Source organism: Microcaecilia unicolor, chromosome 2, assembly GCF_901765095.1.
Source record: "Microcaecilia unicolor chromosome 2, aMicUni1.1, whole genome shotgun sequence".
NCBI lineage: Eukaryota > Metazoa > Chordata > Amphibia > Gymnophiona > Siphonopidae > Microcaecilia > Microcaecilia unicolor.
The window spans coordinates 124,041,359-124,066,730 of NC_044032.1; the positions used below are offsets into that span (position 1 = coordinate 124,041,359).

At 45.4% G+C, this 25,372-nt stretch overlaps 1 protein-coding gene across 1 annotated transcript in view; it reads left to right on the plus strand.

Annotated features, from left to right (window-relative positions):
• The window catches only part of GFM2 (G elongation factor mitochondrial 2), a 147,448-nt gene that overhangs the window by 37,744 nt on the left and 84,332 nt on the right, over window positions 1-25,372 (plus strand). The window contains 11 exon segments of the mRNA XM_030193279.1: window positions 5,155-5,200; window positions 6,621-6,718; window positions 10,496-10,621; window positions 10,708-10,796; window positions 11,586-11,674; window positions 20,641-20,714; window positions 20,830-20,865; window positions 20,868-20,905; window positions 20,907-20,997; window positions 21,000-21,013; window positions 24,146-24,224. Of these exon segments, the coding sequence (XP_030049139.1) occupies window positions 5,155-5,200; window positions 6,621-6,718; window positions 10,496-10,621; window positions 10,708-10,796; window positions 11,586-11,674; window positions 20,641-20,714; window positions 20,830-20,865; window positions 20,868-20,905; window positions 20,907-20,997; window positions 21,000-21,013; window positions 24,146-24,224 (780 nt within the window).

Here is a 25,372-nt window from a genome sequence, read left to right on the forward strand (position 1 = left end):
TTATGTATCTTATACTGTTTATTGTAAGCCACATTGAACTCAAACTTGTTTGAGATAATGTGGGATATAAATGTCACAAATAAATATCCAATAGAGTGGACACCACAGAAGGAGTAGAACACATGAGACGAGATCTACGAAAATTAGAAGAATGGTCTGAGGTTTGGCAGTTTAACGCAAAGAAGTGCAGAGTAATACACTTAAGGTCTAGAAATCTAAAGGAGATGTATGCGTTAGGTACAGCTCAGGAGAGAGACCTTGAGGTGAGTGTCTGAGGATCTCAAAGTGGCGAAACAGTGTGATAGGGTGATGGCTGTAGACAGAAGGATGCTAGGCTGCATAGAGAGGGTATAACCAGCAGAAGGAAGGAGGTGTTGATTCCCCTGTACAAGTCACTGATGAGGCCCCACTTGGAGTATTGTGTTCAATTTTGGAAGCCGTATCTCACTAAAGACATAAAAAGATGCGACCCAGATACAAGAACACATAGTAAAAAAAAATTTAGGTATATTAAAAGCAAGAAGCTGGCAAAAGAATCATTTGGACCATAGATGACCAAGGGGTAAAGGGGGCACAAAGGGAAGACAAAGCCTTAGCGGAAAGATTAAATTAATTGTTTGCTTCAGTCTTCACCGAGGAAGATTTGGCAGACTTACCGGTGCCAGAAAAGATATTCAAAGCTGATGAGTCAGAGAAACTGAATGAAATCTCTATAAACCTGGAAGATGTAATGTCACAATTTGACAAATTGAAGAGTAGCAAATCGCCTGGACTGGCTGGTATTCATCCCAGAGTACTGATAGAATTGAAAAATGAACTTGCAGAACTATTGTTAGTAATATGTAATTTATCCTTAAAATTAAGCATGGCACCGGAAGATTGGAGGGTGGCCAATTTAACACTGATTTAAAAAAAAATGTTCCAGAGGTGATCCGGGAAATTATAGACCAGTGAGCCTGATGTTGGTGCCGGGCAAAATGGTAGAGACTATTATAAAGAACAAAATTAGAGAGCATATTCAAAAGCATGGATTAATAAGACAAAGCCAACGTGGATTTAGTGAAGGGAAATCTTGTATGGATTAATAAGACAAAGCCAACGTGGATTTAGTGAAGGGAAATCTTACCTCACCAATTACTATGTAAGCCGCATTGAGCCTGCTTTTAGTGGGAAAGTGCGGGATACAAATGTAATAAATAAATAAATATTACATTTTTTAGAAGGGGTGAGCAAACGTGGATAAAGGTGAGTTGGTCTATATTGTGTACCTGGATTTTCAAAAGGCATTTGACAAAGAACCTCATGAAAGACTCCAGAGGAAATTGGAGCATCATGGGATAGGAGGTAGTGTATTATTGTGGATTAAAAACTGGTTAAAAGATAGAAAACAGAGAGTAGGGTTAAATGGTCAGTATTCTCAATGGAGAAGGGTAGATAGTGGGGTTCCGCAGGGGTCTGTGCTGGGACCATTGCTTTTTAGCATGTTTATAAATGATCTAGAGATGGGAGTAACAACACAGAGTTATTCAAAGTTGTTAAATCGCAAGAAGATTGTGAAAAATTACAAGAGGACCTTACGAGGCTCATCTACTATGTTATTATGTTATATTACAAGACTGGGATACTGGGCATCCAAATGGCAGATGATGTTTAATGTGATCAAGTGCAAAGTGTTGCATGTGGGAAAGAGGAACCCTAACTATGGCTACATAATGCAAGGTCCCACATAAGGAATCACCGACCAGGAAAGGGATCTAGGTGTCATCATTTGATACGTTGAAACCCTCTGCTCAGTGTGCTGCGGCAGCTAAGAAAGCAAATAGAATGTTAGGTATTATTAGGAAAAGAATGTAAAACAAAAATGAGGATGTTATAATGCCTTTGTATCGCTCTGTGGTGTCACCGCACCTCGAATATTGTGTTCAATTCTGGTCACTGTATCTCAAAAAAGATATGGAGGGGCATAATCGAAAGGGGCGCCCAAGTTTTCCTGAGGATGTCCTCGCAGGACATCCCAGCGAAGGGGCGGGGAAACCTGTATTATCGAAACAAGATGGACGTCCATCTTTTGTTTCGATAATATGGTTGGGGACACCCAAATCTTGAGATTTAGGTCATCCCTAGAGATGGTTGTCCTTAGACTTGGTCGTTTCTGATTTTCAGCGATAATGGAAACTAAGGACGACCATCTCAGAAATGACCAAATGTAAGCCCTTTTTTCATGGGAGGAGCCAGCATTCGTAGTGCACTGGTCCCCCTGACATTCCAGGACACCAACTGGGCACGCTAGGGGGCACTGCAGTGGACTTCATAAATTGCTCCCAGGTACATAGCTCTCTTACCGTGTGTGCTGAGCCCCCCAAACTCACTACCTACAACTGTACACCACTACCATAGCCCATACGGGTGAAGGGGGGCACCTAGATGTGGGTACAGTGGTTTTCTGGTGGGTTTTGGAAGGCTCACATTTACCACCACAATTGTAACAGGTAGGGGGGGGATGGGCCTGGGTCCGCCTGCCTGAAGTGCACTGCACCCACTAAAACTGCTCCAGGTACCTGCATACTGCTGCGATGGTCCTGAGTATTACATTTGAGGCTGGCACGACATATTTTTGAAGTTGTTTTTTTTTTTTTAAGGTGGGAGGGGGTTAGTGACCACTGGGGGGGAGTAAGGGGAGTTGATCCCCGATTCTCTTCGGTGGTCATCTGGTCAGTTCAGGCACCTTTTTGTGCCTTGGTCGTAAGAAAAAATGGACCAAGTAAAGTCGTCCAAATGCTCGTCAGGGACGCCCTTTTTTTTCCATTATGGGTCGAGGACGCCCATGTGTTAGGCATGTACAAGTCCTGCCTTCGTTACGCCTCCGACACACCCACGGGAACTTTGGTCGTTCCCGCAATGGAAAGCAGTTGGGGACGACCAAAATTAGCTTTCGATTGTGCTGATTTGGGCGACCCTGTGAGAAGGACGCCCATCTTCCAATTTGTGTCGAAAGATGGGCGTCCTTCTCTTTCGAAAATAAGCCTGATGGTGGAATTAGAAAAGGTACAGAGAAGGGCGATAAAAATTATAAAGGGTATGGGACAACTTCCCTGTGAGGAAAGCCTAAAGCAGCTAGGGCTCTTCAGCTTGGAGAAAAGATGCTTGAGGGGAGATATAATGGAGGTCTATAAAATAATGAGAGGAATGGAATGGGTAGACGTGAATCGATTGTTTACTCTTTCCAAAAATAGTAGGACTAGGGGGCACACAATGAAGCTACAAAGTAGTAAATTTAAAACAGATTGGAGAAAATATTTATTTGTGTAATTAAACTCTGGCATTGCCAGAAAATGTAGTAAAAGTTTTTAGCTTAGTGGGGTTTAAAAAAAAAAGGTTTGAATAGTTTCCTAAAAAAAAAGTCCATAAGCCATTATTAAAATGGACTTGGGGAAAATCCACTGCTTTATTTGTAGAATAAGCAGCATAAAATGTATTATACTGTTTTGGGATCTTGCCAGGTTGTGACCTGGATTGGCCACTGTAACAGGATGCTGGGCTTGATGAACCTTAAGTCTGGCCCAGTAATGCAATACTTATGTAATTAAGAAACAAAATTAGTGTTGAAAGAGACGATGACCTGAACATGTATACTCTAGAGGAAAGGAAGGATAAAAGATCTGATTCAGATGTTTAAATATTTGGAAGGTATTGATGTACAGCTAAGTCTTTTCTAGAGATGTGAAAGTGGTAGAACTAGAAGATATGAATTGAGGTTATAATGTGATGAACTTACGAGTATCGTCAGGAAGTATTTTTTCTCAGAGAGAGTGTTGGATGCCTGTAATTCCCTCCTGGGGGAGGTGGTGGAGACAAAAATGGTGACAGAATTCAAAAACGTGTGGGATAGATGTAGAGAATCCTTATATGGAAAGAGGGTTAGTTTTGTATATACCATGACAGTAACGAACCTCACTCCTAAACCAAGGTATGTGGACTATGATCTCAGTCTCTCAAATTTAGTGCTAATGCTTTCCATAGTACTTGCATCGTGCTAAAGGGAGCTTGCTTCTGATGTTTCATAAGCTGTTACATGTATAGGCAATTTATATAGATGTGCTTGGAAATGCTTAATGATGTGAATTATTTCTGTATCCTTCTGCCACATTTTCTTGGATTCAGATTGCATTTCCTGGTACTTGAAGATCTTTTCTCTCTCTACAAAATTCACCAGGTAGTCGCTTGGGACTGACACCTCTATGATCAGTTTCTTTCTAGTGTTTTTTCTCTTTTCACCACTGTGTCAGTTTCCTGGTATTCAACTTAAAGGGAATGTCATCAAAATAAAACTTAGCAGTGCTTAGACAGCAGCTCCAGTAGTGGGAAAGTAAGGCCAGTGCTGGACAGACTTCTACAGTCTATGTCTTGATTAAGGAAAGACAGATCTGGATGACTGGAGTGGGCTTTGACACAATTGGGAAGTAAGGCCAGTGACAGGCAGACTTCTATGGTCTGTAACCCGTAAACAGCAAGGACAAATCAAGAACAAGTATGCTTATTTTATTTCACATTTATGTCATATGTTAGGAGTGAAGATACTTTAAGTTTGATAGCAAGTAAAATGTGAGTTTGCAACATTGTTGTGCGGCTCTGGCCCCCTTATTGAGCAGACTGGCTGGACAGTTCAGGTCTTGATCTGCTGTTATTTACTTCATTTTACTAAATTCCAAATAAGCATCTTACTGACTCGACCTAAGCGTTTTCCTCATAAACACGGATTCAGAGATGGTGAAGGCTTCCCAGAGGAAGAGGGAGACTATCCCAGTGGTCAGAGAGTGTTCATGTGGTAGGGCATGACAATTTGCTTATTAATTGTTTGATTAAAAATGTTTAGGTTTTGGAGGTGGGGTGGTGTTGCACTGTCAGGCATATACAGATCCCTTAAATAAATGGGTCATATAATTAAAATCCTCTGAGAGGCTGAGGCATAGAGAAGAAAGTCTTTGTGAGCCAGGGTTAGTCACTCTTGTAATGTGCAGTCTGTAGCCTGTACACATTACACCTCTACAATGAACCTGCAGTGGCTCAAGGCAGGCTTATTCTCTTCATTTCCGAAACATGAAATGTTACATTGCTTTTCTGAGAAGAATAATTATCAAAGCTTTTGTTTAACAGGTGCTGTCAAATCTCTGCGCTCTGTCCTCAATCCTCCAGTATCTAAGTAAGTGAATCTTGTTTTAGCTGTATAATGTATAGTATTTGTTTTACTTTTATACTTATGTAATACAAGTTAAAACTGCTTGTAGTTAGTTATGCAGTAGCAATTTCTGGAATAAATGGAAACTTTTATTTTTGACATTAGAGTATATTTTGCTCTATTAACAGGAGGTGGTTAAATTTTGACCTAGTTAGTTCAGCTAAAAATGTCTAAGTCACAGAAACAGAGAAAAATGAAGACATATAAGGATCATATGACCTTTCTAGTATGCTCAACCATGCTATCTACTATCCCTTCTCCTTTAGAGATTCTGTGTACTTGTCCCAAGCTTGCTTGAATTCAGTACAGTCTTTGTCTCTACCACCTCCACCGTGAGGCCATTTATTTCCTTGGCTTATTCCTGAGTCTGTCCCCTTTCACCTTCATCCTCTGCCCCCTCATTCCAGAACTTCCTTTCAATTGAATGAGACTCACCTCCTGTATATTTATGCCATGGAGGTAGTTCTTCCAAAGTATACGTAGAGATCTTTAAGTCTATCCCCATATTCTGTATGTCGAAGACCACTGACCATTTTAGTAGCTGCCTTCTGGACCAATTCTATCCTGTTTATATCTTTTTGAAGCTGTGGTGTCTAGAACTGTACACGGTACTCAAAATGAGGTCTCAACAGAGACATACAGAGATGTTATCTCCTTTTTCCTGTTCTGTTCCTCTCCCTACACACCCAAGCAACTTTCTCATTTTCATTGTCACCTTTTCTATTTGGCCGCCTTAAGATAATCATTTCAGGAGCCTTGCCAGAAGTATCACATCACCTTTGTGGCAGATACTTTAATACCAGTGGACTAGACTTGTAATTTGGAATTTGATCCATTGTAATCACTGTGGTTTTCTGATTTGCTCATGATAAAAGGCCTTGATTACTGAAAAAGTAGTACCAGTCGGTTATGGACTGTTTTGACTTGGGCTTTTTTGATTGTGAGTTTTAGTGATTTTGTAGTGTCCCTATTTTTTTTTTTAATTTTGATACCTGGTGTTGATATTTAATTATAATAGACCCATTTGCAAAATGTTTAGGAACCCGTGTCAGACTGTATATTTTAGTGAACCCCTAAGTGAACAGAAGTTGACAGCCTCTACATTTTATAAAGTCAAACAGAACATCTTCTTGCAGATTTTAATGCATAATTACTACTTATTTGCAGGTTTTTGCAGATTCAGAATAACTATTTTCTGCATCTGTTCCCCAGAATACAATTAGATGTGGTGTGTTCAGATAACTAACATAATTTATGAAGAAATGAATGTTCAGGAAATCATAGTTAATTCATTGGTGTTTCCTTTGGTTTGTTTTATCTGGGAGGTCAGTTACTGTTCTCAGTAGTAGAACATTTACAGATCTCTAAAAAACTATGTTTCCAGAATCCGCAACATTGGTATCATGGCTCATATTGATGCCGGAAAGACCACAACCTCGGAAAGAATGCTCTACTATTCTGGATATACCAGAGCACTAGGAGGTAAGAGAGATTGATTTATCTTAAAAAAAAAAAAAAAAAAAAGAATAAAAACAAGTTGGAGTTGATTAATTGCCATGGAAATGAGTAGGCAGAATACACCCAAAAGTATGTATTAACGTGTATGATTCAAAATCAAAGGGCAATGGAAATAATCACAGAACTAGTAGATCATATTTACACTCTTTATTAATTCTTATCCATTGAAATAACTTAAAACCAGTCCAAATGGAGTGGTATATTTTCTGGCATCCAGTCCTTGGGAATATCTTGCCTGTGTCAGGGGCTACAGAATTCTTCACTTTGGATTTTCAGTATGACACCACCTATATAACAGGGCATACTTTAGGAGCAACCAGTCAAAACAAGACAAAAACGAAAAATAAGGGAAACACAAACCACAACCAAGGACTACTGTATCCATCCGGAGTGTCAAAATATAAACATTTGGTGTTTACACATTTAGTGATGATCATATTACCTTACACGACCCTTCTCATATATATTCTCTGTATAAAAGTTGAAAAAAAATTTATCTGCTAGCCACTGAGCTAATGTACTGTTTTTTTTATTCTAGAGAGAAAAATAAAAATTGGCAAAAAGCCAAAAAGAGGCATAAAACTAAATTTTGTAAGACTATAGAATACCAGCCTCCTTAAGATTGCTAACATAAATGTAAATACCACCGAGTGCCCATTTGCCACTCTGGCATTTGTAGGACTCTGACCTCACAGGCTTATTTGCAAATCCTCACTTCCATCACACTGGCACCATTTTTCAAAATGGCTCAGGGCAACTCCATACTATATTCAGTGCTTTTTTTGTGGCGGTACGGCATACCAGCACCTTTTTTCTGAGGGCCTGCTTTCCCTCAGCTCCCCGACTTTCCGTTCTGCCCCCTGCGTTGAAATCTTCTATTTACCCGAACTTGCAGCGGCGAACCAGCAGTGAAAGCAGCAAGCAGGCAGGCTTGTCTCCTCGTCGCTTCCCTTCCCTCTCAGCGTCCTGCGTTCCTCTGATTTAATTTCCTTTCCACGAGGGTGGGAAGCTGAGAGGGAAAGGAAGCAACGAGGAGGCGAGCCTGCCTGCTTGCTGCTTTCACTGCTGGTTCGCCGCTGCGAGTTCAGGTAAATAGAAGATTTCAACGCAGGGGGCAGAACAGAAAGTCAGGGAGCTGAGGGTGGGTAGGTGGGAATGGGGTTGGAACGATCTCGGGGGCAGGTGGAGTCTGTGGCAAGTCACTGGACATGGAAGGGAGGGGGAGGATAGGGGGCAAAGGAGAATCGCTGGACATGGAGGGGAGGGCAGGGGAGAGAGGAGAATCGCTGGACATGGATGGGAGGGAAGAATAGGGACAAAGGAGAATCCCTGAACGTGGATGGGAGGGGGAGGGCAGAGGAGAATCGCTGGACATGGATGGGATGGGAGGGCAGAGGAGAATTGCTGCACATGGATAGGAGGGCAGAGGAGAATCGCTGGACATGGATGGGAGGGAAGAATATAGGGGCAAAGGAGTATCATTGGACATGGATGGGAGGGAAGGATAGGGGAAAAGGAGAATCACTGGACATGGATGGGAGGGAAGGATAGGGGCAAAGGAGAATCACTGGACATGGATGAAAGGGAAGGATAGGGGCAAAGGAGAATTGCTGGACATGGACGGGAGGGCAGGGGAGAGAGGAGAGTTGCTGGACATGGACGGGAGAGCAGGGGAGAGAGGAGAGTTGCTGGACATGGATGGATGGAGGGGAGAGAGGAGAAATGCTGGGCATGGATGGATGGAGGGGAGAGAGGAGAAATGCTGGACATTGATGGAGTGGAGGGCAGGGAAGAGAAATATTGGAGGGAAGGAAAGACAGACAGAGGAAGGAGATGCACATGGATGGAGGAGAAGGGAGAGAGGAGAAATGCTGGACATGAATGGAGGAGAGGGAAGACAGAGGAAGGAGATGCACATGGATGGAGGAGAGGGGAGAGAGTTAAAATGCTGGACGTCTTGCCCCATCCTTGGCCACCTTTAAATCTAGACTGAAAGCCCACCTCTTTAACATTGCTTTTGACGCGTAACCACTTGTAACCACTTGCCTCCACCTACCCTCCTCTCCTCCTTCCTGTACACATTAATTGATTTGATTACTTTATTTTTTGTCTATTAGATTGTAAGCTCTTTGAGCAGGGACTGTCTTCTATGTTTGTGCAGCGCTGCGTACGCCTTGTAGCGCTATAGAAATGCTAAATAGTAGTAGTAGTAAGTGAGATGAACATGGATGGAGGGGAAGGGTAGAGGAGAAATGCTGTTTATGGATGGAGGGGAGGAAAGACAGAGGAGGAGATGCACAGTGATTTAGGGAAGATGAGAAATTCTGAGCACGGATGGAGGGGAGAGAGTTGAAATGCTGGACATGGAGGGGAAGAAAGGGAGCGGGATGAACATGGATGGAGGAGAGGGAAGAGAGAGGAAGTGAGATGAACATGGATGGAGGGGAGGAGAGAGGAGAAATGCTGGACATGGATGGATGAGAGGGAAGAGAGAGGAAGGACATGAGATGCATATGGATGGAGGGGAGAGAAGAATAGGAAGGAGATGCATACTGACGGAGATGAGGGAAAGGGAAAAGAGGAGAAAAACTGCACATGGATGGAGAAAATAGGCAAAAACTGGATCCACTCTATACCTCCTCCAGTCAAGTCTGCGGAGGACCCAGCTTTTACCTATGGATGTAGAGCAAGAAATGAAGAAGAAAGGAGGAAAGTAAAGAAATAAATGGAAAAGAATCCCTGGAAACGGAGTTAAGGGAACAGATAGAGAGCAGCAGAATCAGAGACTGGGACCGACATGATCAGAAAAACAGTCACCAGACAACAAAGGTAGAAAAAATCATTTTATTTTCATTTTAGTGTTTAGAATATGTCCAATTTGAGAATTTACATCTATCTTATTTTGCACTGGGTATACTGGAACTGTAACATCTTACAGAAATTATTTATAATTAAAAAATTCAAGTTATTTTTTTCTCCTATACTGGTATAATATTTTCAATGATGCCTGTTTATATACACCATGGTTGGTATATGGGGTGTGGCTAACGGGTGGTGGAGCCATAGGTGGTGACCCACTCATAATGAGTACCGGTACCTTTTTTCGTACAAAAAAAGCACTGGCTATATTGCTGTCTTGATGAGGGGCAAACTAGCATGTGTGGGGTTGGCTTGCACCGTTATGAAGCATGGTCTTGGCAGGGCAAGAAAATGTGGAGATCATTCCTACCCCCACTAGATAACAAGGATTTGTAGATAAAGCTTGGCACAGTCCAGTGGTGTTTTAGGGAGGAGGTGTTTTTTAATAGGAGGGGGGGGGGCCCAGATTTTTTTTTTTGTGTGGTAGGCGGTGTTATTTCTGAATCATTCATGTCACCTGCAATTTGGTCACATTATCAGCAGTTAGTAAATAGGCCCCTGAGTCAAGCCAATTTGCAATTTTTATCATCGTTGATTGATGTCACCAGGTGTCTCACCTCTGTCTGGATTGCCTGTTAGAATTAAAATAAATATATAGCTGCTGTGCTCACAAATGTCACAATTTTAATAGCAGGAAAATAACTGCTGCCTCATCATTCCTTATGCTGCAGGAATCTGAGTCAACATAGACCCCATGATTTTTAGGGGTCTACACACTCTCCATGTGAAGAATTTTACACCCTGTTCACAATGAGTAATTGCAGATGCCTGTCTCACCTTTCCAGTGCATTTTTATGATGACCATGTTTTCCCCCTTTTCAGATGTTGATGATGGCAATACAGTAACAGATTTCATGACCCAGGAGCGAGAGCGTGGCATTACCATTCAGTCTGCTGCTGTAACCTTCGACTGGAATGACCATAGGATCAATCTAATTGATACACCAGGTGCAGGGCTGTTAAACCACAAACAATTTACTATATGCTGTGTTTGTTATTGTAACACTGGTAAATCTCCTGTCATTTTGTTTTAGGCCATGTGGACTTTACAGTTGAAGTGGAGCGTTCATTGCGAGTGCTTGATGGTGCAGTAGCTGTGTTTGATGCTTCAGCTGGTGTGGAGGTAAGAAACGTTCACCAAATGCTTGCTGGAACAGGATATTTTGCTTTTGTCTTAAAGGCTACGTGCTCATTATATTGCCTGGGTCAGTGCAGTAGGTTGGTGATTGCAGTGCATCATCTGGAAAGGCCACAGGAGACTGGATATTTGGTTAACTGTCACTTTGAGTTTAGCAGTCGTTTGGATTATTGTGGGGTGCTGTATTTGGAAGTGAAAGGGGAAGAATATGGAAGCTTTAAAAAAAAAATAAGGGGGAGGGATTTTGCATGCTCAACTTCCCAGCAGGGTGGAGTGCAATGGAGGAAGATGACAAACTGTAATTGAATAAGGCTAGAGATCATACAAGAGGTCACACTCTGTGGCTGGCAGCTGTATATGACTGGATTGCAGGTCCATAATAATTGGGAAGGAGCTTGGTACATAGTTTTCAATCCACAAGTACTCCTGCAGTGGGTTGAGGGGTTATAAAATAGTGTAAAAACCCTGGGTAGTTGTGAATGAAGGCTTTTAGTGCTAGATTTCAACCCTGGTTCTAAATGAGATGGAAGCCCAAAGATTCAGGAGGAAATTGCTGTATCAAAGCTTAATTTAGGAAATTTTAAAGGAAGTGTACATTTTTAGACTTGTAGAGAATCTCTTTAAACATCACTGTTCAGCAATGATGTTTAAAAGGAAGAGTGTGTTTATTTTGTTTTGTTTACTTAAACATTTCTATCCTCTCCTGTTTCACTAGAAAGTCATATATGTATGATTAGATATATTTTTTAATAATTTGCATTATTTTTGCTTCAGGCGCAGACTCTGACAGTATGGCGACAAGCAGACAAACACCAAATACCACGCATCTGTTTTTTAAATAAGATGGACAAAACTGGAGCAAGGTATTGGCACCTGATTAATGTTTCAAGACTCAGCTCAGTGTGTGGCGGCAGCTAAGAAAGCAAATAGAATGTTAGGTATTATTAGGAAAGGAATGGAAAACAAAAATGAGGACATTATAATGCCTTTGTATCGCTCCATGGTGCGACCGCACCTCAGATAATTTGTGCACTTCTGGTCACCGCATCTCAAAAAAGATATGGTAGAATTAGAAAACATACAGAGAAGGGTGACAAAAACGGTAAAGGGTATGGGACAACTTCCCTATGAGAAAAGGCTAAAGCGGCTAGGGCTCTTCAGCTTGGAGAAATGATGGCTGAGGGGAGGTATGATAGAGGTCTATAAAATAATGAGTGGAGTGGACCGGGTAGACGTAAATCACTTGTTTACTCTTTCCAAAAATAGTAGGACTAGAGAGCACGCAATGAAGCTGCAAAGTAGTAAATTTAAAATGAATCGGAGAAAATATTTCTTCACTCAACATGTAATTGAACTCTGGAATTCGTTGCCAGAGAATGTAATAAAAGCAGTTAGCTTAGTGGGGTTTAAAAAAAGGTTTGGATAGCTTCCTAAAAGAAAAGTCCATAAGCCGTTATTAAAATGATCTTGGGGAAAATCCACTGCCTATTTCTAAGTAGCGTAAAATGTATTGTACTATTTTGGGATCTTGCCAGGTGCTTGTAACTTGGATTGGCCACTGTTGGAAACAGCATGCTGGGCTTGATTGACCTTCGGTCTGTCCCAGTGTGGCAATACTTATGTTCTTATGGCATAGTAAATATGGAAATTCTCTCTCATTAAAAAGTTATTCTTAGGTTTTGACAACAACTTATGAGATGGTTGGAGTTAAAGCATTGGACGTAGCAGGGCAGTGATGCTATTCCTCAGGCAGTTCTGCACTTCTCTGCTCCACTTGTTCCAGTGGAGAATCTGGCTTTGTGCCTCGAGTTCTTGGATTAGGGCTGTTTCCAGCACTTGGACTAAGAAGGAGATAGGGTAATAAAGAAGAATGTCCCAGAGCTGTCAGGGTTGGTCCTCTGAGCTTGAGTCTGAACCACTTCAATCCATATTGCAAGGCAGGGGTTGGAATGGGTTCCAGCTTAGGTCTCGTAGATTGGGAGCTGAGCAGATTCTCATCCGCAAATCAGCTATTGAGAATAGAGAAAGAGAGAGATGGGACAGTGCCAGGGGCAGAGTCTGGGCAGAGCTAGAGCTTACCTGGTAACTGAGTAACTTTACAGATAAAGTGAGAGCCTTTTTGCTATCTTAAACTTTATCTGGATGAGTATCCAGGCACTGGGCAGAATATTGCTGATATCCAGATAAGCACTGACACCTGTTGAAAAATGGATATTCAGTACTGGTGTCAGAGTCTGGTCTGGTACTAAATATTCAAGCATAAAAAGCGTGCAGCAGCCCTTGATATATACAGTTCAGGCTTAAAAAAATAACTTTTTCTATGTACTGTATTCAGTAGGGATTCTAGAATAAAGTGAATTACTCTAGTTCTGATTTTGATTAATCTTTTTTTTTTTATCAGTTAGCATATAAAATGTTTATGTAATATTAATTTAGAATGAGCTTTCAGCTATGGCATGCATGTGGAGGATTCCATGGTTAAGAATTCCTGAGCATGGGCTGCCCTTCAGTCTCCCCAGTGATCACTTGTGAAAAACACTGAGGACATACTTTAGACCAAGGGTGTTCAACCTTGGCCCTCGGCAGGTTAGGTTTTTAGGATTTCCACAATGAATATGCATGAGATCTGTTTGCATACAATGGAGGCAGTGCATGCAAATATATCTCATTTATATTCATTGAAGAACATATATTTTATTATGCGTATATACCAATTCTATGCACTACAAAAAAGTTCTTCCTTTTAGCATATCCTGCTTCTTCTTAGCATATCCTGCTTCTTCTTCTTGAAGAAGAAGCAGGATATGCTAAAAGGAAGAACTTTTGTAGTGCATAGAATTGGTATATACGCATAATAAAATATAAATATATGTTCTTTATAATCATTCATAGTGGTTACTTAATTGGAAGAGGAGTGGCCTAGTGGTTAGAGTGGTGGACTTTGGTCCTGGGGAACTGGGTTCAATTCCCACTGCAGGCACAGGCAGCTCCTTGTGACTCTGGGCAAGTCACTTAACCCTCCATTGCCCCAGGTACAAATAAGTACCTGTATATATAATATGTAAGCCACATTGAACCTGCTATGAGTGGGGAAAGCGCGGGGTACAAATGTAATAAAAATAAAATAAAAAAATATATAGGGTAACCCCTAAAAATTAAGAGAGCTCACGTTACTGTGGATTTATATTCATTGGAGAAATCCTGAAAACCCATCTGGATTGCGGCCCTCACGAACCGAAGTTGGATAACCCTGCTTTCTCCGAGGACAAGCAGGCTGCTTGTTCTCACTGATGGGTGACGTCCACGGCAGCCCCTCCAATCGGAAACTTCACTAGCAAAGTCCTTTGCTAGTCCTCGCGCGCACCGCGCATGCGCGGCCGTCTTCCCGCCCGAAACCGGCTCGAGCCGGCCAGTCTTCTTTTGTCCGCACTCGGTACGGTCGTATTTTCGCCGTGTCGAGCCCCGGAAAGTCGACCTCGCGCGTCCAAATTGTTTTGAGCGTGTTTTTTCTTCGGAAAAGCTTTTGTTTAAGTCGGGAAGTGCTCCGGAAACCCGCCACCGGGTTTCGTGTCAATCCTCCCCGTACTTCCAGCTTTTTGCCCCGGTAAGTTTTCTTTCGTCGTCGGGGTAGGCCTCTTTTCGGCCTCGGTCGAGATTTTCTCCCTCTAAAGTTTGGTGCTCTTTTTCCGTCATTTCGGATTTTGATTTCGCCGGCGTGATTTTTCCGCCCATGACATCGAAGCCTTCCAGCGGCTTCAAGAAGTGCACCCAGTGCGCCCGGGTTATCTCGCTCACTGATCGACACTCGTCGTGTCTTCAGTGTCTGGGGGCCGAGCACCGCCCTCAGAACTGCAGTCTGTGTTCCCTGCTTCAAAGGCGGACTCAGGTAGCGAGACTAGCCCAGTGGAACGTGTTGTTCTCGGGCTCTTCGTCGGCATCGGCACCGGGATCTTCGAGTGCATCGACGTCGTCAGCGTCCAGACCATCTTCCTCGGCCGCCCCTGCATCGAGTGCATCGAGGCATCGGGCCTCTGCATCGGCGCCGAGACATCGGATAGCTGCATCGACGTCGGTGGTACCAGGACCTCGTCTGCTGATGTCGTCGGACGGTGGTGCATCGTCAGGAGTGCAGGTGAGGGCTGTCCATTCCCCTGCTGGTGGCGGTGAGCCTTCGGGTGGGTCTCCTCCTACCCTGAGGGCTCCTGCGGTACAGCCCCCCCGAGACCGACCTCCTTCGGCCTCGGCCCCGAGGAAGCGACGGATGGATTCTACGTCCTCCTCGTCGGTGCCGGGGAGCTCCGGTGACATGCTTCGGAAGAAACCGAAGAAGCATCGACACCGGTCTCCTCCCCGTGTCGGCACCGAGAGCTCTGGGTCGCCGAGGGATTCGGCACCCAGCAGGCATCGGCACCGAGAGGACCGCTCACCCTCTGTTCAAGAGGTGTCGATGCGCTCCACTCTGGACAGCCCGGAACAGCCTCCTCGCCCGGAACAGGTTCTGACGTCGACGCCTGCATCGACCTCTCAGCCTTTTTCTGCAGCCACTCTGAACGAGAGCCTCCGGGCCGTTCTCCCAGAGATTCTGGGAGAGCTGTTGCGCCCTACCCCTCCGGTACCGGCGGTGCTTGCGCCTCCGCTACCGTCGAGCGTGGCGCGGCTGGCCCATCGCCCAGGTTGAGGTCCCCGACGTCGGTACCGCGTGCGGTGCCGACCGCGGCCACCTCCCAGGAGGGCTCCCCGACTACGTCGGCGGAGGGAGCTTCGCCGATGCGGGCCAGGGAGTCTACCTCTCGACGCCCCCATCGTGGACGTGGTTCCACGGAGTCGAGCAGGGCGAGGTTGCAAACACAGGTCCGTGAACTTGTGTCTGACACCGAGGGTGAGGCCTCGTGGGAGGAAGAGGAAGATCCCAGATATTTCTCTGACGAGGAGTCTGAGGGTCTTCCGTCTGATCCCACTCCCTCTCCTGAAAGACAGCTTTCTCCTCCCGAGAGTCTGTCTTTTGCCTCCCTTGTCCGGGAGATGTCTACGGCCATCCCCTTCCCGGTGGTTGTGGAGGACGAGCCCAGGGCTGAAATGTTTGAGCTCCTGGACTATCCTTCTCCACCTAAGGGAAGCGTCCACTGTTCCCTTGCACCATGTCCTGAAAAAGACATTGCTTGCGAACTGGACCAAGCCATTAACTAATCCCCACATTCCCAAGAAGATCGAGTCCCAGTACCGGATCCATGGGGACCCAGAGCTGATGCGCACTCAGTTGCCTCATGACTCTGGAGTTGTGGATTTGGCCCTAAAGAAGGCTAAGAGTTCTAGGGAACATGCTTCGGCGCCCCCGGGCAAGGACGCTAGAACCTTAGACTCCTTTGGGAGGAAGGCCTACCATTCCTCTATGCTCGTGTCCAAGATCCAGTCTTACCAGCTCTACACGAGCATACACATGCGGAATAATGTGCGGCAGTTGGCGGGCTTGGTTGATGCTCTTCCCCTGAGCAAGCCAAGCCTTTTCAGGAGGTGGTCAGGCAGCTGAAGGCGTGCAGAAAATTCCTGGCCAGAGGAGTTTATGACACTTTTGATGTTGCGTCCAGGGCCGCTGCTCAAGGTGTGGTGATGCGCAGGCTCTCATGGCTGCGTGCCGCCGACCTAGAGAATAGACTCCAGCAGCGGATTGCGGACTCGCCTTGCCGTGCGGACAACATTTTTGGTGAAAAAGTCGAACAGGTGGTAGAGTCTCTCACCAGCGGGACACCGCATTCGACAAATTCGCCCGCCGGCAGCCTTCAGCTTCTACCTCTACAGGTAGACGATTTTTTCGGGGGAAGGAAGACTGTTCCCTACTCTTCTGGTAAGCGTAGGTACAATCCTCCTTCCCGACAGCCTGCGGCCCAGGCTAAGCCCCAGCGCGCTCGCTCTCGTCAGCAGCGTGCTACTCAGCAAAGCCCCGCGGCTCCCCAGCAAAAGCAAGGGGCGAGCTTTTGACTGGCTCCAGCAGAGCATAGCCGACATCCAAGTGTCAGTGCCGGGCGACCTGCCGGTCGGGGGGAGGTTGAAAGCTTTTCACCAAAGGTGGCCTCTCATAACCTCCGATCAGTGGGTTCTGCAAATAGTCCGGCAGGGGTACACCCTCAATTTGACCTCAAAACCTCCAAATTGTCCACCGGGAGCTCAGTCTTACAGCTTCCAGCACAAGAAGGTACTTGCAGAGGAACTCTCCGCCCTTCTCAGCGCCAATGCGGTCGAGCCCGTGCCATCCGGGCAAGAAGGGCTGGGATTCTATTCCAGGTACTTCCTTGTGGAAAAGAAAACAGGGGGGATGCGTCCCATCCTAGACCTAAGGGCCCTGAACAAATATCTCGAAAAAGAAAAGTTCAGGATGCTTTCCCTGGGCACCCTTCTCCCCATGATTCAGCAAAACGATTGGCTATGCTCTCTGGACTTGAAGGATGCCTACACACATATCCCGATACTGCCAGGTCACAGACAGTATCTGCGATTTCAGTTGGGCACACGCCACTTCCAGTACTGTGTGCTACCCTTTGGGCTCGCCTCTGCGCCCAGGGTGTTCACCAAGTGCCTAGCTGTGGTAGCAGCGGCGCTTCGCAGGCTGGGGGTGCACGTGTTCCCATATCTCGACGATTGGCTGGTGAAGAACACATCCGAGGCAGGAGCCCTGCAGCCCATGCAGATGACTATTCGCCTACTGGAGCTACTGGGGTTTGTGATAAATTATCCAAAGTCCCATCTTCTTCCAGTGCAGAGACTCGAATTCATAGGAGCTCTGCTGGATTCTCGGACGGCTCGCGCCTATCTCCCAGAGACGAGAGCCAACAACTTGTTGTCCCTCGTCTCGCGGGTGCGAGCGTCCCAGCAGATCACAGCTCGGCAGATGTTGAGATTGCTGGGCCACATGGCCTCCACAGTTCATGTGACTCCCATGGCCCGCCTTCACATGAGATCTGCTCAATGGACCCTAGCCTCCCAGTGGTATCAGGCCGCTGGGGGTCTAGAGGACGTGATCCACCTGTCCACGAGTTTCTCAAATCCCTGTATTGGTGGACGATTTGCTCCAATTTGACTCTGGGACGTCCCTTCCAAATTCCTCAGCCACTAAAAGTGCTGACCACGGATGCGTCCCTCCTGGGATGGGGAGCTCATGTCGATGGGCTCCACACCCAAGGAAGCTGGTCCCTCCAGGAACGCGATCTGCAGATCAATCTTCTGGAGTTACGAGCGATCTGGAACGCTCTGAAGGCTTTCAGAGATCGGCTGTCCCACGAAATTATCCAAATTCAGACAGACAACCAGGTTGCCATGTACTATGTCAACAAGCAGGGGGGCACCGGATCTCGCCCCCTGTGTCAGGAAGCCGTCAGCATGTGGCTCTGGGCTCGCCGTCACGGCATGGTGCTCCAAGCCACATATCTGGCAGGCGTAAACAACAGTCTGGCCGACAGACTGAGCAGGATTATGCAACCTCACGAGTGGTCGCTCAATTCCCGTGTGGTACGACAGATCTTCCAGGTGTGGGGCACCCCCTTGGTAGATCTCTTCGCATCTCGATGTGAACCACAAAGTCCCTCAGTTCTGTTCCAGGCTTCAGGCCCACGGCAGACTGCATCGGATGCCTTCCTCCTGGATTGGGGGGAGGGCCTGCTGTATGCTTATCCTCCCATCCCTCTGGTGGGGAAGACTTTGTTGAAACTCAAGCAAGACCGAGGCACCATGATTCTGATTGCTCCTTTTTGGCCGCGTCAGATCTGGTTCCCTCTTCTTCTGGAGTTATCCTCCGAAGAACCGTGGAGATTGGAGTGTTTTCCGACCCTCATCACGCAGGACGAAGGGGCTCTTCTGCATCCCAACCTCCAGTCTCTGGCTCTCACGGCCTGGATGTTGAGGGCGTAGACTTGCCTATTTGGGTCTGTCAGAGGGTGTCTCCCGCATCTTGCTTGCTTCCAGGAAAGACTCCACTAAGAGAAGTTACTTCTTTCATTGGAGGAGGTTTGCCGTCTGGTGTGACAGCAAGGCCCTAGATCCTCGCTCTTGTCCTACACAGACCCTGCTTGAATACCTTCTGCACTTGTCTGAGTCTGGTCTCAAGACCAACTCTGTAAGGGTTCACCTTAGTGCAATCAGTGCATACCATTACCGTGTGGAAGGTAAGCCGATCTCAGGACAGCCTTTAGTGGTTCGCTTCATGAGAGGTTTGCTTTTGTCAAAGCCCCTGTCAAGCCTCCTACAGTGTCATGGGATCTCAATGTCGTTCTCACCCAGCTGATGAAACCTCCTTTTGAGCCACTGAATTCCTGCCATCCGAAGTACTTGACCTGGAAGGTCATTTTCTTGGTGGCAGTTACTTCGGCTCGTAGAGTCAGTGAGCTTCAGGCCCTGGTAGCCCAGGCCCCTTACACCAAATTTCATCACAACAGAGTAGTCCTCCGCACTCACCCTAAGTTTCTGCCAAAGGTCGTGTCGGAGTTCCATCTGAACCAGTCAATTGTCTTGCCAACATTCTTTCCCCGTCCTCATTCCTGTCCTGCTGAACGTCAGCTGCACACATTGGACTGCAAGAGAGCATTGGCCTTCTACCTGGAGCGGACACAGCCCAACAGACAGTCCGCCCAATTGTTTGTTTCTTTTGATCACAATAGGAGGGGAGTGGCTGTAGGGAAACGCACCATATCCAATTGGCTAGCAGATTGCATTTCCTTCACTTACGCCCAGGCGGGGCTGGCTCTTGAGGGTCATGTCACGGCTCATAATGTTAGAGCCATGGCTGCGTCGGTAGCCCACTTGAAGTCAGCCTCCATTGAAGAAATTTGCAAAGCTGCGACGTGGTCATCTGTCCACACATTCACATCTCATTACTGCCTGCAGCAGGATACCCGACGCGGACAGTCGGTTCGGGCAGTCAGTTCTTCAGAACCTGTTTGGGCTTTAGGATCCAACTCCACCCCCCGAGGGCCCTGTTTGTTCTGTTCCAGGCTACACTCTCAGTTAGTTGGTAAATTTTTTAGGTCAATCTCAGTTATGTCCTCGCCGTTGCGAGGCCCAATTGACCATGGTTGTTGTTTTGAGTGAGCCTGGGGGCTAGGGATACCCCATCAGTGAGAACAAGCAGCCTGCTTGTCCTCGGAGAAAGCGAATGCTACATACCTGTAGAAGGTATTCTCCGAGGACAGCAGGCTGATTGTTCTCACAAACCCGCCCGCCTCCCCTTTGGAGTTGTGTCTTCCCTTGAAGTATATTGTCTTGCTACATACTGGACTGGCGGCTCGAGCCGGTTTCGGGCGGGAAGACGGCTCCCGCGCATGCGCGGTGCGCGCGGGCGCGCGAGGACTAGCAAAGGACTTTGCTAGTGAAGTTTCCGATTGGAGGGGCTGCCGTGGACGTCACCCATCAGTGAGAACAATCAGCCTGCTGTCCTCGGAGAATACCTTCTACAGGTATGTAGCATTCGCTTAGAAAATGGTTCTTTGGTTTGTTTACACACACCTTCTTTCATAGTTCAGGAAAATCAGCTCTCAAAGTTAAGCAACTGTACTTGAATTTAGTTCTATCCCTTTGGCAAACACATAGAAATTACATGGAAGCATCTTCCTGACTTAAATAGTATAACATGTGAGATGTGCAAGTTTAAAGGGCTCAGTAACATTGTATTGTTGTGATATATTTTCATTGATCAAGAGTACATGGATCCACTATAACTTTATCATATTTCTGTTAAAAGGGCCATATTGGTCCCACAGAGAGTTTACTGACAAAACTGTAAATTTGTTTGTGGTGTGGTAATCTTTCGCATTTTAACAGCTGTTTTTTTTTTTTTCTCCTGTAGTTTTTCCTACTGTATTGACAGCATCAAACAGAAGTTAAAAGTAACACCATTGCTTTTACAGGTAATGCCCACATGTCAATTTGTCTCAAGGGAGCAGTTTATTTGAATATGAAATGATGATTTGGAATCTAAGCAAACGATAGACAGGTTTGCCCTGTTTTGTTTGATAATGTTCTGTTTTGTTTGCAGTTGCCATTGGTGAGGCAAAGACTTTCAGAGGACTGGTGCCCTAGTGACGAAGGAAAAACTAATTTGGTGTCCTACGGTCTGATATGGATGACGGCAGATTATTTGAAAAGATTCCTCTGACAGAAATGGATAATCCTGAACTGTTTGAAATTGTGAAAGATGCAAGAAATTCTTAATAGAACAAGTAAAGATTTAAAGTAAACATGTGAAGCACTCATAAACTACAGTACAAATATGTTTGTGAAGTTGTAATACTGTTGGGAGAAAGACTTCAGCATCAGAAGGGAGGGAAATTAATACAAAGCTCATCCTAACTGCGCCTCTATGTGGTAAACAGATCCCCGAGCTCCACGCAACAAGGCAGTTTTCAGCAAGTAGAATACAGGGCGGGAGCGTTCTCAACAGAGCTTAACACCAGCTTGTAGGAGACTCTCTTAATCCACTAAGAATCTTAAGACTGGAATGAAGTTATATGCTAGAACAGTTTATTCAGGATAAATATTGATTTGTTATAGGGTTGGGGTTTTTTTTCTGCTACTTGTTTTGAAAGACCATGAGCGCCTATTGTAAGGGTCCCCAAACTTTACAAAAGTGGTACTAGGTAGGACATATCAAATCAGAGAGAAAAGGGCTGGGCTCTTCTGAGTGGGTGGAGGAGTGGTGCATGTCTAGCCCTTTCAATGAATCAAGTACAAAAGAAGTGTATTAGGCCACAAGTGGAACAACCAGGGGAACACAGAAGTCAAGGGAGAATCCTTTATTCCAAAAGACATGGCCTGCGTTTCAGCAAACGCCTGGATCAAGGATCAGTCGATGGTCAAACAGAACACATGTATCCTGATAATTCTCAACAATAACCTTACAAAAAAGGATCCTCCACGCAGCTTGTATGTGAACAGCGGCAGTAGTCAGCAATAATGTTGGCAACTGCTGCTGTTCGCATACAAGCTGCGTGGAGGATCCTTTTTGTGCTTTTTTTTTTTTTTGCATAGTTGTTGCTGAGAAGGAATTATCAAGGATACATGTGCTTTGTTTGACCATCGACTAACCCTTGATGCAGGTATTTGCCGAAACACGGGCCATGTCAGGTTTTGGAATAAAGGATTGCTCCCTTTAACTTCTGTGTCCACCTGGTTGTTCCACTGTAGCCTATTACACCTCTTTGTACTTGGAACCTTTTGTGTTGTTATTTCCTCTGATTCCATGATTAGCCCTTTCAGTGAGGCAGGGACAGGATTACCAGGGAAATAGCAGATTAGTATAGTTTTCAACATTATTTTTAGATTTCTTGGAAGTTGGTAATCTTGACCGTACTTCTCCTGTATCTGATCCCTGAAGTATAGAGCATAGTATGCATAAATGTGTATATGTTTGGTGTATTCCGCTTTCCTCTATTCATTCGTTCTCATTTCACTGTCAGTCATGCCTTTCCTCTCAGTTTTACCCCTTTCTTTGCCTTCCCCCTCATGCTGCCACTTTTACTTCTTGCACCTCTCCCTCCTCCTTTTCTCTACCTTCATATAACATCGCTCCTCCCTCCATCCTCCTTTCATTTCCTTTACTTTCACTCATACCTTTTGCCACTTCCTCTCTTCGTCTCAGTCATAATGTTCAACCGAGTTTCAGCTTCAGCAATGAAACTGGCCTGAAATTCAGATTCGGTCTTGATTCAGTTTTGACTTAAAATGCTGGTGCATTTGCAGCTGAAAACAAAATTCCACCCCTCACTCCCCAATCAAAAGCAATTAGATTTCATTTGGTTGAATTGTTCCTTATCATCCAGTTAGACCAGTCCACATCAATGGATCATATCCCCCAACCAGCAAATGGAGTTAGAGAAAGAATAGACGAACTCTGATTCCATCACCAGTATAGTAGTAGGTGCCGCTTGGAACTGTTTTGACCTAGAACAATGCCCAGGAAAGAGGAGAGATATACGAATATTTTAAAAGAATAAATGCAGTTTATTTATAGCTATTATTGAAACAAGATGGACAGTCGGGGACGCCCAAATCTTGAAATTTAGGTCGTCCTTAGAAATGGTCATCCCTAGACTTGGTTGTTTCTGATTTTTGGCGATAATGGAAACTAAGGACACCCATCTCAGAAACGACCAAATGCAAGCCTTTTGGTCATGGGAGGAGCCAGCATTCATAGTGCACTGGTCCTCCTGACATGCCAGGACACCAACCAAGCACCCTAGGGGGCACTGCAGTGGACTTCAGAAATTGCTCCCAGGAACATAGCTCCCTTACCTTGTGTGCTGACCCCCCCCCCCCCCCCCCCCCCACAAACCCACTACCCACCACTGTACATCACTACCATAGCCCTTATGGGTGAAGAGGGGCACCTAGATGTGGGGTACAGTGGGTTCTGGTGGGTTTTGGAGGCTCACATTTACCACCACAAGTGTAACAGGTAGGGGGGATGGGCCTGGGTCTGCCTGCCTGAAGTGCACTGCACCCACTAAAACTGCTGCAGGGACCTGGCATACTGCTGTGATAGACCTGAGTATAACATTTGAGCGGCACAAAATATTTTGAAAGATGTTTTTGAGGGTGGGAGGGGCCACTGGGGAGTAAGGGAGGTCATCCCCCATTCTCTCTGGTAGTCATCTGGTCAGTTCGGGCACCTTTTTGTGGCTTGGTCGTAGAAAATCAGGACCAGGTAAGTCGTCCCAAGTGCTCGTCAGGGACGCCTTTTTTTTCCATTATGGTTAGAGGACGCCCATGTGTTAGGCACCGCCCAAGTCCCGCCTTCGCTACGCCTCTGACACGCCCCCATGAACTTTGGTCATCCCCAAGACAGAAAGCAGTTGGGGACGCCCAAATCGGCTTGCGATTATGCCGATTTGGGGGGCGGCCCTGTGAGAAGGGCGCCCATCTTCCGATTTGTGTCGAAGATGGGCATCTTCTCTTTCGAAAATAGCCTGCAATATCAATAAATATTATACTAATAAAAGAAACTCCAGTGTTTGACAGGGACAGAGAATGAGGAAAAGCAGGAAAGTGAGGAGAACAGACACAAAAAATACTATTTAGCTAGCTAGTGGACTCCTCTGGAAGACGTCTGGTCTTAAACAGAGTAGGCTGTTTCAAAGAGATAAGTTTTTAGAAGGGTCTTTTGGTGGACTGACAGGCAGGAGGAGAATTGTGATGATAAATTTCCTACTTCTAGTTTTATTATGAGCATTCCTATTAGTACAACCTATCGGACCTGTTTGTGGATATGTGAGTGAGTTGGTGGTATCTGATCTTGTGGTGATGATGGAAGATGAATTGTATGATACTAGAACTGTTCTGTTTTGTCCCTGTAGGTCGCAGAATTGGATGATGAATTTGCTGAGCTGGTTTTAGGAGATTACAGTGAGAACCTTGATTCCTTGCCGGCTGGAAGGTAATGCTTCGTCAGCTACCTGGGCGGGGATTATTATCTCTGTTGATCCTGTTTGGTGGTGATATTTAGTTCTTAGGTGCCAGCTGTCAGTTACTGATCTGATAAAGGCCTATGACTAGATCGGCAAAAAATATTCCTTGACAGGCTTTTAAAGCGATGGAACAGAGGGAGTAACGGCTGTCAGAGCTTGTCGAATTTTATACTTCGGCACAGCATCCTCTGTGCATCACAGGATACACAGAATAGTGTGTTACTGCTGGTGTTGCAGAATATGCATAGTCACACCTTAAAGCATCCTTCCTTAGCATCCACACCAGAGCAGTCCAGAACCTGTGGGTTATATCTGTGGACCAGCAGATGGAATCAGAGAAGTAAGAGTTCTGTGTGCTTTGCCTATAGGGGCACCATGTAGTAAAAGTTCGTCAGATTCTCTGTCTCCAGTGGATGGTCACAAACACACTGTGAAGCTTCTGAACTGCTTACTCTGAGGGCTCTAGACCCAGTAGAAGGTCTGGGTTGCTGTTGAGCATAGGGGGTACCTTTTTAAAGATTTAAGCTCCTGACCAGGATTTTGAAGTTTCGGCTGGTGTGAGTTCCCACCCCCACCCCTTCCTCTCTTGTCCCTCTCATAATAATATATATTAACATAGTAAATGATGGCAGATAAAGACCTTTACGGTCCAATCCAGTCTGCCAAACCAGAATTAAACTCATTTTTATATGGTATGTGATACTTTATATGTATACAGAGTTTGATTTGTCCTTTGCCACTCTCAGGACACAGATCATAGAAGTCTGCCAGCACTGTTTCTGTACTAAAAGTTCTGAAGCTCACATCGAAAGCCCCCTTAAATTTACACTCCAGCCCATCCATAACTATTCAGTTGCGATCAGAAATGTAGAAGTAGAAGTCTGCCAGCACTGGTTTTGCTTCCCAATTACTGGCGTTGCCACCCAATCTCCGCTAAGTTTACGTAGATCCATTCCTTCTAAACAGGATTTCTTGTGTTTATCCCATGTATGTGGGAATTCCATTACTGTTTTCATCACCACCTCCCACGGGAGGGCATTCCACGTATCTACCGCCCTTTCCGTGAAAAAAATACTTCCTGATATTACTTCTGAGTCTGCCTCCCTTCAACCTCAA